Source organism: Cetorhinus maximus, chromosome 7, assembly GCF_964194155.1.
Source record: "Cetorhinus maximus chromosome 7, sCetMax3.hap1.1, whole genome shotgun sequence".
Taxonomy (NCBI): Eukaryota; Metazoa; Chordata; class Chondrichthyes; order Lamniformes; family Cetorhinidae; genus Cetorhinus; species Cetorhinus maximus.
The window spans coordinates 60,330,612-60,344,686 of NC_135885.1; the positions used below are offsets into that span (position 1 = coordinate 60,330,612).

At 41.5% G+C, this 14,075-nt stretch overlaps 1 protein-coding gene across 1 annotated transcript in view; it reads left to right on the top strand.

Moving 5' to 3' along the window:
• Positions 1–14,075, top strand: part of uxs1 (UDP-glucuronate decarboxylase 1) — a 106,658-nt gene that overhangs the window by 52,684 nt on the left and 39,899 nt on the right. The window contains exons 8-10 of the mRNA XM_078545576.1: positions 8,755–8,814; positions 12,654–12,775; positions 13,909–14,028. Of these exons, the coding sequence (XP_078401702.1) occupies positions 8,755–8,814; positions 12,654–12,775; positions 13,909–14,028 (302 nt within the window). The remainder of the gene's footprint in view (positions 1–8,754; positions 8,815–12,653; positions 12,776–13,908; positions 14,029–14,075) is intronic.

Consider the following 14,075-nt stretch of genomic DNA (forward strand, 5'->3'; position numbering starts at 1 on the left):
ACTATGGGCAGGATTTTCCCTGTATCCTTTAGGACTCCAGCGGACCAAGTGGGGTTGGGAGCCCACACTAGTTGTCAACCAAACCGGTGGAGTTATTTTCCAGGATAAGGCCTCTTAATTGGCCTCCTCTAAGCTCATGGTCCTATTAAAGATGGTGGACGGGCTGATAATTGCTGCCAGCTCAGGGCTGGCAGCTCTGAAGTCTCAGCAGCTGCACCAAGAGAGGTAGGCCCTGCTGAGATAGGTCAGGAATTGAGAGGGTGCCTCAAAATGGAGGGATCAGTTTAAAAGAAAATTTCAGAAGCATCAAGCAGGCAGGCCCCTTGGATTGGAGGGGAATCCCTCCAGATGGCTCGTTGGGGCTAAGGGGGCTGATTTCTGCCCACGACCCTCTTTAGGGCATAAAGCCTCTGGCTCCCAAGGTCCCCCTGGCTGCTCTAGAGAGGCTGTCTCTATTAAGGTGGTAGCCTCTGCACAAAGCCTGATGGTACTCTGCCGCTGGAAAAATGCCTGTGGACTCTCTAAATTTCCCCAAATTGGGGTCTTGATCATGCAATTTGGCTGTCCTCCATTCAACGTACAGCTGATCCGTCTCCCTGCCTGCTACTGGGAAACATTCCCAACGTCGAGAGTGAGTGCGGAGCAGACCTGACGAGGTGGCTGCTATTTCTGCTAATTCTCCACCCCCACCGCCTCCCCCCACTTCAGCCTCCAAACATGCTACTTTGGGGCCAGGAAAATTGAAGCCCTACAGGCCAGTTAACCTGACATCAGTCATCTGGAAAATATGGAATCTATTATCAAGGAAGTCTTAACAATGCACTTAAACAGAGACCAGGATTTTCCAGCCCCATCATGGCGGGACCCGCTGCGGGAGAATCGGAGTCGGCGGCCCAGCCAAAAGCCCATTGACTTTAGGTGGGACTAGATGATCCCGGTGGGGCCGGAAAATCCCACCAAGAGTCAGCATGGTTTTACAAAAGGGAAATCATGCTTGATAAATTTATTGAAGTTTTTTAAGGATCTAGTTAGCAGGATAAGTAGAGAGGCAGCAGTACATGTAGTATACTTGGATTACCAAGTGACATTGGATAAGGTTCTACACAATGTTAATACGCATGATAGGGGCTCATAGGGGAGAATTTTCTCCCTGTCGGGCGGGCTGGTCGGGAGCGGGTGCAGGTGGGCGCGCAGCCATTTTACGTGGGCAGGCCAATTAAGGCCCACCCAGCGTGACGTGCACCCGGAGGCGCTCAGCGCTATCTGTGCAGGCAGAGGGAGGAGGGAGAGTTGGGGCCGGGACGCATGGCCGACGTCACCGCACGTCATTTTATGTGTCGGCGTGTGGGGGCGGGCCCCACACGCCGAATGGAAGATTCTGGCCATAGATTTGGGGGTAATATGTTAGCATGGATGGAGAATTGGTTAATGAACAGGAAGCAGAAAGTAGGAATAAATGGGGCATTATCAAATTGATGCTCTGTAACCAGTGGAGTGCCGCAAGGATCAATCCTTAGGCCTCAGCTATTTACAATCTATATCAATGACTTGGAGGAAGAGACCAAGAGTAATGTATCCAAGCTTGTTGACAATTTAAAGCTAGGTGAAAGATGTAAGCTCTGAGGTGAACACAAAGAGGCAGCATTGAGATATAAACTGGTTAGGTGAGTGGGCAACAAGGTGACAGATGGAGTATGATGTGGGGAAGCGTGAGGCTATTCACATTAGTAATAAGAATAGAAAAATATTTTTTTTAAAAGGCATGAAACTTAAAAATGTTGATGTTCAGAGGGACTGGTGTGCACTCATAGAAGGAACACAAAGTAATCATGCAGATGCATCAAGCAATTACGAAGGCATATGACATTTTTGCCTTTATTGCAAGGAACTAGAGTACCAGAACAAGAAAGTTTTACAGCAATTGTGTAAGGCATTGGTGAGACGACACCTGGAGTATTGTGCACAGTTTTGGTGTCCATATCTAAGGAAGGATATACTCGCCTTAGAGGAAGTACAGTGCAGGTTCACTAGATTGGTTTCTAGGATGAGAATGTTTTCATATGAACATACGAAATAGGAGCAGAAGTAGGCCATTCAGCCCCTCAACCTGCTCTGCCATTCAATAAGATCATGGCTGATCTGCTTGTGTTTTGAATTCCACATTTCCATCTACCCCCGATAACCTTTGATTCCCTTGCCTGACAAGAATCTAACCACCTCTCCCTTAAAAATATTCAATGACCCCGCTTCCACTGCCTTTGGAGGCAGAGTGTTCCAAAGCTGCACAACCCTCCGAGAAAAAATTTCTCCTCATCTGTCCTAAAAAAGTGCCCCTAATTTTAAAACAGTACCCCCTAATTTTGGACTCACCCACAAGAGGAAACATCATTTCTGCGGCCACCTTCCATTACTGTTCAGGATGTTATATACTTCAATCAAGTCAACCCTCACTCTTCTAAACTCCAGTGGAACCAAGCCAAGCCTGTCTAACCTTTCCTCATAAGACAACCTGCTCATTTCAGGTATCAATCCGGTAAACCTTTGAACTGCCTCCAATGTATTTACGTCCTTCCTTAAATAAGGAGACCAAAACTGCACACACTATTAGAGATGTGGCCTCACCAATGCCCTGTATAACTGAAGCATAACGTCCTTACTTTTATGTTCAATTCCTCTCCTGATAAAGGATAACATTCCATTAGCCATCTTAATTACTTGCTGTACCTGCTTACTAACTTTTTAGACTCATGCATTAGAACACCTGGATCCCTCTGCACCTCGGAATTCTGCAGTCGTTCTCGTTTTAAATAATACTCTGCTATTTTATTCTTCCTGCCAAAGTGAACAACTGCACATTTTCCCACTTTAAACTCCATTTGCCAGATCTTTGCCCACTCACTCAACCTATCTATATCCATCTACCACCTCCTCATGTCCTCTTCATGACATAATTTCCTACCTATCTTTGTGTCATCTGCAAATTTAGCTGCCATGCCATCGCTCCCCTCATCTGTCATTGATGTAAATTGTAAAAAGTTGAGGCCCCAGCACAGACCCCTGTGAGACTTCAATCGTCACATCCTGCCAATCAGAAAAAGACCTATTTATGTATACTCTCTGTTTTCTGCCAGTCAGCCAATCTTCTATCCATGCCAATATGTTACCCCCTACACCATGAGCTTTCATTTTCTACAATAAACCTTTGATTTGGCACCTTATCAAATATTTTCTGGAAACCCGAGTACAGTATGTTTCCAAGCTCCCCTTTAACATGTTACTCCTTCAAAAACTCCAATAAATTGGTTAAACATGATTTGCCTTTCACAAAACCATGCTAACTCTTCCCAATTACCTTGAGTTTCTCTAACTACCCAGCTATAACCTCCGTAATGATCAATTTTAACAACTTCCCCATGACAGACATCAAGCTAACTGGCCTATAGTTTCCTGTTTTCTGCCTCCCTCCCTTCTTGAATAGAGGGGTTACATTTGCTACTTTCCAGTCTGATGGAACCTTTCCAGAATCTAGGGAATTTTGGAAAATTAACACCACCTCATCTTCTACCTCAGCCGCTTCTTTTGAGACCCAAAGACTTGTCAGTCCACAGCTCTGTTAGTTTGCTCAGTATTACTTCCCTATGATTGCAATTTTATCAAGCTCCTCTATGCCAATCCACTCCTGATTTACAGCTATTACTGGAATGATTTTTTGTATCCTCTGTAGTGAACACAGAAGCAAAATATTTGTTAATTTCTTCCACCATTTCCTTCCTATCTTACTATTAACTCCCCACTGTCACTCTGTAGAGGACCAACACTCCCTTTACTTACTCTTTTTAAATAGCTGTAGACTCTCTTGCTGTCCATTTTTATATTTCTAGCTAGATTCCTCTCATACTTTGATTTCTTTCCCCGATTAACCTTTTAGCCATTCTCTGCCGTTCTTCATATCCTGACCAATCATCTGTTCTGCCACTCATCTTTGCGCAGTTATATGCTTTATCCTTACATTTGATGCTTTCCTTAAATTCTTTAGTTAACCACGGATGGTAGGTGCTCCCCTTAGAATTTTCCTTATAGTAGGAATATACTTATATATATTCTGAAATATCCCCTTAAATGTCTGCCACTGCTTCTCTATTGATCTATCCTCTAGCCTAGTATCCCAATTTGCTTAAGCTAGCTCAGCTTTCATGCCCACATAGTTGCCCTTATTTAAGTTTAAGATTCTGGCCTTAGACCCACTCTTCTCTCTTTCAAACTGGATATAAAATTCAATCATATTGTGGCCACTGCTACCTAGGGGGGCCTTTACTCTGAGGTCATTAATTAATCCTGTCACATTACAGAATACCAAATCCAATATAACCTGCTCTCTGGTTGGTCCCTGAACATGCTGCTCTAAGAAACTATCTCAAAAACTTTCTAAGAACTCCTACTGCCAATCTGATTTTTCCAGTTTATATGTAGATTAAAATCACCCATGATTATTGCCGCCCTGTTATCACAAGCACCCACTATTTCTTCTTGAATACTTCGTCCTATATTGTGATTACTGTTAGGGGGCCTATAGACCACTCCCACTAATGACTTTTTTTCCCTACTATTCCTCATCTCCACCCAAACCGATTCTACATCCTGACCTCCTGAACCAACATCATCTCTAACTATTGCGTCAATGCCATCTTTGATTAACAGTGTTACCCCTCCAACAATGCATAGCTTCCTATTGTTCTTGAATGTCATGTACCCCTCAATATTCAGGATCCAGTCCTTGTCATCCTGCAACCACGTCTCCGTAATTGCTATCAGCTCATATTTACTTCAGTGTGCACTAACAATTCATTTACTTTGTTATGAATGCCTCGTGCATTCAGATACAGGGTCTTCAGTTTTGCCTTTTTGTTAACTTTGTAACATCTAGTCTTGACTGTTGGTGTATTCTTAGGTTTTCTTCTCTCTGTCCCTTCCTGCCATTTTCTGACCCTCATTTCCCATATCACTATTTTGCTCTCGTGCCTTGACTCTACTCTTTGATTTGCTACATTTACTCAGGCTTGATCCCTCACCACTCTTGTTAGTTTAAAGCCCTCTCTACACCCCTAGTTATGCGATTTGCAAAAACACTTGTTCCAGCACGGTTTAGGTGTAGACTATCCCAACAATACAGCTCCCACTTGCCGCAGTACTGGTGCCAGTGCCCCACGAACTGGAACCCACTTCTCGCACATTAGCTTTCTTTACTCCAAAGGGTTGTAGACGCACCATAGTTGGGAGTATTTAAGGCTTTGATAGATTTTTAACCTCTCAGGGAATCAAGGATATGGGAAACGGGTGGGAAAGTGGAACTGAGGCGGAAGACCAACTATGATCACACCTGACCTGCCCTTGTAGCCACCATATAAATACAGTGGCTACAAGAGCAGGTCAGAGGTTAGTAATCCTGTGGCGAGTAACTCATCTCCTGACTCCCCAAAGCCTGTCCACCATCTACAAAGCACAAGTCAGGAGTGTGATAGAATACTGTCCACTTGCCTGGATGAGTGCAGCTCCAACAACACTGGAGAAGCTTGACACCATCCAGGACAAAGCAGCCCGCTTGATTGGCACCCCTTGCACAAACATTCACTCCCTCCACCACCGACCAACAGTGGCAGCAGTGTGTACCATCTACAAGATGCACTGCAGAAACTCACCAAGGCTCCTTAGGCAGCACCTTCCAAACCCTCAACTGCTACCATCTAGAAGGACAAAGGCAGCAGATACATGGGAACACCACTACCTGGAAATTCCCCTCCAAGCCACTCACCAGCCTGACTTGGAAATATATCGCTGTTTATTCATTGTTGCTGGGTCAAAATCCTGGAACTCCCTCCCTAACAGCACTGTGGGTGTACCTACACCACAGGGACTGCAGCGGTTCAAGAAGGCAGCTCACCACCACCTTCTTGAGGGCAACTAGGGATGGGCAATAAATGCCGGCCTCACCAATGACACCCATATCCTGTAAATGAGTTTAAAAAAAAACAGCAGAGCAGGCTTGATGACGATTTGACCTACTCCTGAACCTATTTCTTATTTTGTTACGATCCAGTTAGGAACTGTTAACATTTAAATAGAAGTCTGTACATCTCGTTTTAACCAAGAGAATTACACCACAGCTTTACACTTTCTTTCTAACAAAGCCAACTTTATCCTATATAAAATACTTAAATAAAACAAGTGCTATTCACTTAACAGTATATTTTTGTAACTATATATGTTATACAGTCACATTTACTTCCTTCTTCCTCCAAGAATTCTATTATAAGACACATCAATCTTAAAGTTATTTACTTATGTAGGGACCACCCATAAGTATGCCAAAGTCCTCTGGAAAATTTTACTCAGTCCCAGCTATTCCCGGAGGTAAAACTTCTATTTACCCTCTCTTGACTGGGGAGGCCTCAGTTTCTTGTTCTGGTTACTTTTCCAATACTGACAAGGTAATCTGCTGGTTACTTTCTTTTGCAGTAAAAAAGACACTGAGGCCCATTGTAGATTCTCCCACTAAAATAGACAAGCTTTCCTCATAAGATTCAAAATGGCATTAAGCCTCAGCTGCCTTTCACCCGGTCAATGAAGTAGTGTTTACTCTGCAGCGCAGGTCTGTCTCACTGTCTCACTGTCTGTGAGCTACAAACCACATGGGGCAGAATTTTGTGCGTGGCTGGGGTGCTTGGCGGGGGCGGTCGGGAAGCCAACTGTTGCCCACGATCGGCACCAGACCATCATTTCACGCTGGCAGACCAATTAAGGCCTGCCCAGCATGAAATGCAAGCAGCTGCTTGTGCATGGGGGTGGGGGGAGCGGTCTGAGCACAAATTTCGTGCATGCACGCGAGTGAGCACTTCATCATCTCCCTGAGGCACAGAGCTGCCTTAGGGAGATGAAGAGATGTGAAAAAAAAAATTTTTTTAATGTAATGAAACATGTCCCCTCATTTGACTCTGTCACATGAGCAGGGACGTGTTATTAATGAAAAATTAAAATTTTTATTTTATTTTTATTTGCTTTTGGAAACTTCACCCCGTCTGTGGATGAGGTTTCCAAAAAAATGCAAAGGCCGCTTGGCCTTTTCACCTGCCCACCAACTGTTAGGTTGAACGGGCAGCGAAAAATTTAATTTAATTGATGGCCTTAACAGGCCTTTTAATTGTCGGCGGGTGTGCTGCCGGCTCTGGCACACGCCTGCTGACCGAACCATCACGCAATTGTGTGTTGACGTCAGCATGCTTGGCCGACATTCATGCGTGTCTTTTCATGCTCAAACGAGTCGGGCGCATGCCCGCCCATCGAGCAAAAATTTCTGCCCATGAGGTCTAAACAGCAACAAAAAACCTTTCCCAGCATACACCCAGATAAATTGAAACCAGAGTGTCTTCCTAAGCTCCACCCATCTCCATGACAAAGTAGCCTGCTCTGGGCTATCCTCAAACTGACCTTTAAGTTAATTATCCCTCATTTACAGTTTATTTTTTGATCTGATGAAGTAAATGGGTTTTATAACCATTTAACGTTTACTAAATTCAGTTGCAAGTCTCAAAACAAAAACATCTCCCTGGACTGCCATTATTGCAAGTAGTGTGGACATCACACCTACAGTTCTCCAGCTAAGTAAGTCCATCAGCTGTTTTATAGCCCTATCTCTTTTGACTCTCCTGAACAAACATGGGTAGTCTTTTGATCAGCCCTTTTTTTGTAGGTGTTTTGGCAATCCCTAAAGCCCTGCATTTTAATTACCTTACCTTTACAGCAATCCTCTTCCCAGGATTAAATATTATCTCTAAAATATTAACATGAACTAGATATTTGCAACTATGTTCTTAAACAATTTGGATTTTTTAGGATTAGATTGTTTTATTACTCCATTTAATTAAATCAAATTGTGTAAAATGACTGTGTTGCATTTGGCCAAATGTTAAAATAGGTTGATGTCAGTGTACAATTGTCCATTTGGCACTAAACCTTCATTTTCTATATAGAAGAACTATACATTAAGATGTGACACATTTTATGACATTGTGATAATCTCCTCCTGTGGCTGAGCCAGTTTGTCTAATAAGCTGCGTCATACACATAAAAGGTCAAGATTCATTCTCCTCTTTCAACTAATAAACTGATTTTAGCCACAGTGGCAGTAGGAGTTCTGCAGTTGACATAGAGCCCTTAATTAGGGATCTTCCAGGATCCTCTGTTCAGAAAGCAGTTTGTAGACAACAGGCAGGCCGAAACTCAGCTCTGATACACCACTATCAAGTAACCTGCCAACCCTCTGTCAAAGCTCACCATGACATTTAAAGTTCAACTGTTTAGACAACAACTACCTATGGAGCTGCACTCCATAACAACTTAATGCCTACAGAAAAGGTGGAGAGGGGGAAACTGGCAAGGAAAAACAAATGTATATTTTAATTCTTAAAATCCATTTTTTATGCTAATGTCATTCATTTGATCTTAATCTGTAAAATGAACTGTTTCAAATCAAAATCTGTAGTGACTTCCTCTATTAGTCATAATATCTTACAGTACAGAAAGAGGTAATTTGCCCCATCATGCCTGTGCCAGTTCTTTGATACAGCTATCCAATTAGGCCCGCTATGTCGCCCTTTCCCAATTTCCCTACAAATTTACTTGTAAAATAAAAAGCGTTCTCTTCATTTTATTTCACTTAGCAATTATTTAAATAAATAAATAATTTTTGTTTTTCCATAGGATTAGCAAAACGTGTTGGTGCACGCCTCCTGTTAGCTTCTACCTCTGAGGTATATGGAGGTAAGGGCCAATTTATGGTTGCTCTTTCACTGCCTGTCTTCATAACCACACTAATCTATACCTTTTTATGTGAAATATATATTTAATTACATTCTACAGTATCAGGCTTTTGTCCTTCATCATGTAATGCCATCCTCAGTGGATGATCAGAATTATCAGAATACCACGTCATGCATCATGGATATACTTATCCAATAATATTTTAATCGTAAAGGAGAACTTAATTATTCTGATTGTCTAGTAATCCTAAATATTAAAAAAAACCTATATGCTGTTAATGCCTCTCAGTCCCCTTGTTTTACCCTGCTTTGTGCATTAGGTTTGTTGGTAAGAGGAAGTCTATAAGTGGAAATTTTCTGTCGAACTTTGCACCTCCCTATGACATGAATGGAGATAGCAAATTAGCAGTTTCCATTCAGGATGTCATGTGTTGGAATTAACATGACCACCTCCCACATTTAGGGCAGGATTTTACGTCCCGTACACCTGTGCCCGCCCGACCTGATCGAGCATAAAATAGTGCGCGATGACATTGGGTGAGCCTCCCGACGTCATTGCACGATATTTCGGTCAGCGAGCGCGTGTGAGAGTCAGCAGTGCGCCCACCGACAATTAGGCCTATTAAGGCCATTAATGTATTGATTAAAAACTATTTTTCGTGTCCCGCCCCACCTTACATTTGGCAGGTGGGCGAATAGGCCAGGCGGCCTTTTGATTTTTTAGGAAACCTCATCCACGGGCAGGATGAGGTTTCCACAATTAAATAAAAAATAAATATAAATTTTTGAGCAGAATTTTTATTATGTTTATGTTGTGTGAGTGAGTCCCATGTCGGGACATTTTTTTTCAGACTTTAAAAATCTTTATTTTTGATTTTAAAATTGTTCAGCTCCCTGCCTTCAGGGAGCTTTCAGTGTGCACCACCCTGCGCTTGTGCAGACTTTTGCGCTCGCACTCCTCCCACCCCCACCCCAGCAGCACTTAGGTTCTCAGTGCACCTTTCACGCTGGCTAACCATTAATTGGGCAGCCAGCGTGAAATCGCGGTCGGAGACCGATTGTGGACGGCGGACCATTTCCTAGCCGCTCCTGGACCCGCCTGGCCGACAACCTGAAAACCCTGCCCTTAGTGTCCTTTTTCACTTTTATTTGCTATTGGCATCAATCTCCTTGCTGCTCACTCTCTTGTGAGAGGTACTTTTGGCCAAAACAGTGCTATGCTTTTGGCCTGTTGGTCCAAAGACTTATTTTCTTGTCAAAGATATTAAGTTTCCTGACATGTCTGTTTAAAGATAGCTTGCAAAAACCACAGAAATCTCTGGAAGTACTGTGGACTTTTGAGTTTGTGCCAGAGTATTAGATTGGCGAGGTAAAGGAAGCTGAAAAGAAAGAATATTGTCAAACTGGACATTTTAAATACATGACCATTCTCCATATTTACATCATAAAATTCAGAATGAGAAAATGTTATAGACATCACAGGCAGAAATTCCCTGAAGTAGACCTCGTACCTACTCGTAGCCCGGATTATACAGATTGTTTCCCCAATGGGCTGTGCTGCTTCAGTGGCATCTCATAATTCTAGTTCAACCTTATTAGAGACAGAAAAGCAATTTACTCTTTCTAGGCAGGTTGTGGCTTTCATTTGGTCTTTTATGTTTTCTTTGCTTCATTTTTTTTCCTCTATTTTAGTTTCTTTAGGTTTTTTCCTTTCCTTTGTCACCTCTTTACCACTATGTGCAGTATAGCTTTTGATTTGCACACTATAAACAGTGATGATGGGCATTCCTTTGGGAATTCCTCTTGCCATATGGAAATTAAAAGGGAAGAAGGTATTCTAAAAAAATGTGCTAAAGCAGATCCACTTAAATCTTGAGGTAATGTGCCCCAAGCCACTGCTTCCCAAGGAAATGTCTCCCTCAATTCTGGCAGTTACTTGGGCGTGTCTGAGGTCATCAGCCTCCTCTGTCAAGGATGCATTCACAGACCTGTTTTATCTTCTACAGTCTGACCTGCAAACTTCATTTGAACTGGCACTGTTCTTCCAATAGCTACAAAAGTAACCATTGCTTTGAACTTCAATGCAACTACCTGTTTTCAAGCAGTAAATCTGCAGTGCTGTGCTACAAACACCTGAAGTCTTGTTTACCAGACTAAATGATTTCCCTTTTCCAAATGCTTTTTGCCAATACTTTGCACTCTTGGAAACCCAGACATCCTAAAATTTGTGCAGGAAATCATTGGACCTGTGAAGACTTGCTGCCATCTTTCATTTGTGGAATAGCTTTCATAAAAAGGAAATACATTCAATCAACTTGTAAATTGTATGTGACGGTGGATGCCAGATATCTGAGAATTGTCTCAAAGCATTTATATTATGCCAGCCTATATTCCCAGCATTATTTAACAGAAATTCAAGATAAAAATGGATCAATCCTTTGGACCAATGATACCACCTTGAGCCGTGGTTCAGCTGCCAGTATAAAACCAATTAACTGCAACTTACGTCAACAGTGAGGCACATGCCTTAAGGATTAAAATAGATCTGATTAATAGCAAACTGATATAAAGATTCTGCTGCTATCTGAGCATGTCCTGTTATACAACCCCTCCCAAAAGTCTTCAAAATTTTCAGTGCTACACAGGTTTACTTTCAGAAGAGTCACCAATCAGTAAGTGGAAGAGGGAAGGTCAGATTGCCTGAGGAAACCAATAACAGTGAACCAGAGCTGCATCCAGGAAGCTGAGTCTGGGAATTTAATTAAATGTCATAGCTGCCCCAGCAGAAACATTGCTGCATGTTCATTCCCAGTGAAATGACACCTCAGGCAGTATGCCACCTGTCATTCTCTACTTCAGACCATCCATTCATCTGCAAAAACCTGTCTCATTAAAAATGAATTCTCAGAGCAAAGTGGAAATGTGTCGATTAATTAAGTTATTGCCCTAATAGTGATTATAAATGAGTGCTTTTTCCCTGGTGCTTCCCTTTTTATGACTATGTATGGGGCATGAATCCTGCTATCTAAACCAGAGCTTCTTTTAGGTGCTAATCATAATGAAAGAAGGTAATGGGAGAGATGGATATCACTGGTGCTTGGGGTAGAGATAGCCTTTAATCTCCCTACTGGATCAACAGGTGACAATGCAGCTGCTGGCATCACAGTTGATGCTGCAGTGGCCAACAAATTGCTATCGTCATTTTAGCTTGGCATGGGTCAGTTCTTTGCTCACCTTTTCTGCTGCCCTGTGTTTTACTTGATGTTCTCTTCTCAAAGTTTAAACCTAATACTCCTCAGAGTTGTTCCATTTTTGCTGGCCCTCCATGTCAAATGAATAACATTGGGCTGTGAGGCAGGTTCTACAGCTGGCTCCTTCAGAAAATTAGTAAATAAACAAATGTGACTTTCCAATATGTGATTTGACGTGACACTGAAGTCCATGCTAAGTTAGTGAATCACAAAGTGTCTGTGTGTAAGACACAGGACAGGTGGAACAAGTGCAATACTCTCTACATGATCCCTGCTGAGTGCGCATTCTGGTTTAACTAGGTAATTTCTTTGAGCTTAGTTAAGGGCTTCAGGTTGAAAGGACTACCTCTCATCACTTGATTGTACTTTTTCCTGAGTCAAATGTAAAGTTACTATGGTGCCTATTGTCCACCCAAGTAGCTCCTTCATCTACCTTGATGGTGTCTGGATCATTCACAATAACTTGGGTCCAGCAGAGAGTTGCTTATTAGGTATATGTATGAACGTAGTCCACAATTGTTATGAAGTTTTAAGGTTATTTATTGTGCTTTTTTAAAATTATAAAACTACTTTTAAAAAAAATTTAAAGATCCAGAAGTGCACCCACAACGTGAAGATTACTGGGGCCATGTGAATCCTATTGGTCCAAGAGCCTGCTATGATGAGGGAAAAAGAGTAGCTGAAACCATGTGTTATGCCTACATGAAGCAGGTTAGTGCATACCTCAGACATACATCTAGCTAACCAGAAAACTAAGTTGTAATGTGCTTATTAAATTTTGAACTCTGGGCAGTACATTTTAAGATCAGTAACTTCTTTTTAAACAATAGCTTTACAGCACTTTGAGTGATTTGATAGTTTGCAAGTTCTTAGTTTGTATGTCAGTAGATTTAACCCTTATTTAATATAGTTAGATACCCTAGTGCCAGGTATTCATTCTTTGATTTCAGAAGGCTGTGTTCTATTTTAACTGTTAAGTTTTTAATAACGTTTTTACAAGAGAGTTTAAGTTTAAAGCACTGAAGATTAATCCTGGAAAGCATCTGCAAAAATTCTTGTACTTATTTGTCTTGTATTCTATGCCACATAGTTTTCTAAAACTATCATTGAAGATAATTTCACTTTCACACTGATGTTCACAGAACTTTGGCAGAAAAAATGCCACTAGCATTTAGAGATGTTAGATTAATAATCTAACTATGTTCATATAACGTCAGTGATTCCAGGAATATGAATTTGTAGATGTTTGCTCATGTGATTGAGCTGATGTGCAGTTTTAAGCATTGATGTCTTGTGGCCCCCATTTCCACTTAAGATAACTCTTGTTTTTTTCTGCGTCATCAGTCATGCTGCTTTACATTTTTTTTGGTGGGAAAAGTCCTTAAACTCTTATGCTTCGGAAATCTTAATCAATTTGTTACTGCTGGTTGAGGCATGGATTTGGTTCATTTTAGCTAATATCCACATTGGTATCTTGTCCATACTAGTAATACAAGGTATTGGAAATTGGAATACACAGGCTTCAGAGTGCTTAACATTGTCTAATTATTCTGCACTGAATATAATCCCTTTAGTTTCGGTCATACTATGTCCTTCAGCTCTGCCATGACTTGTTCAGATAGATTTTTTTTTCTCCAATGTGATTTTCCTTGCAGCAGCTGTGTTTGATGTTATTTGGTGTCCAGTTTTTGAAATCATCCATAAATTAATTAATAGCTAATCCAAACAGGCTAATGTGGATTTAATTAATTTTGTTCAATCTATACAGAGTACTTTAATCTTACTTATTTCCTTAATAATACCTTGATATTAAAGCACAGAATCTTTTAATCTGCATGTTGCAGGAAGGAGTAGAAGTTCGAGTTGCAAGAATATTCAATACATTTGGTCCTCGAATGCATATGAATGATGGCAGAGTAGTGAGTAACTTTATTCTGCAGGCTCTCCAGGGAGAAAGTCTGACAGTGAGTACAATTTGTGAATATTTTTATGCCGTATATTTAAAAATACG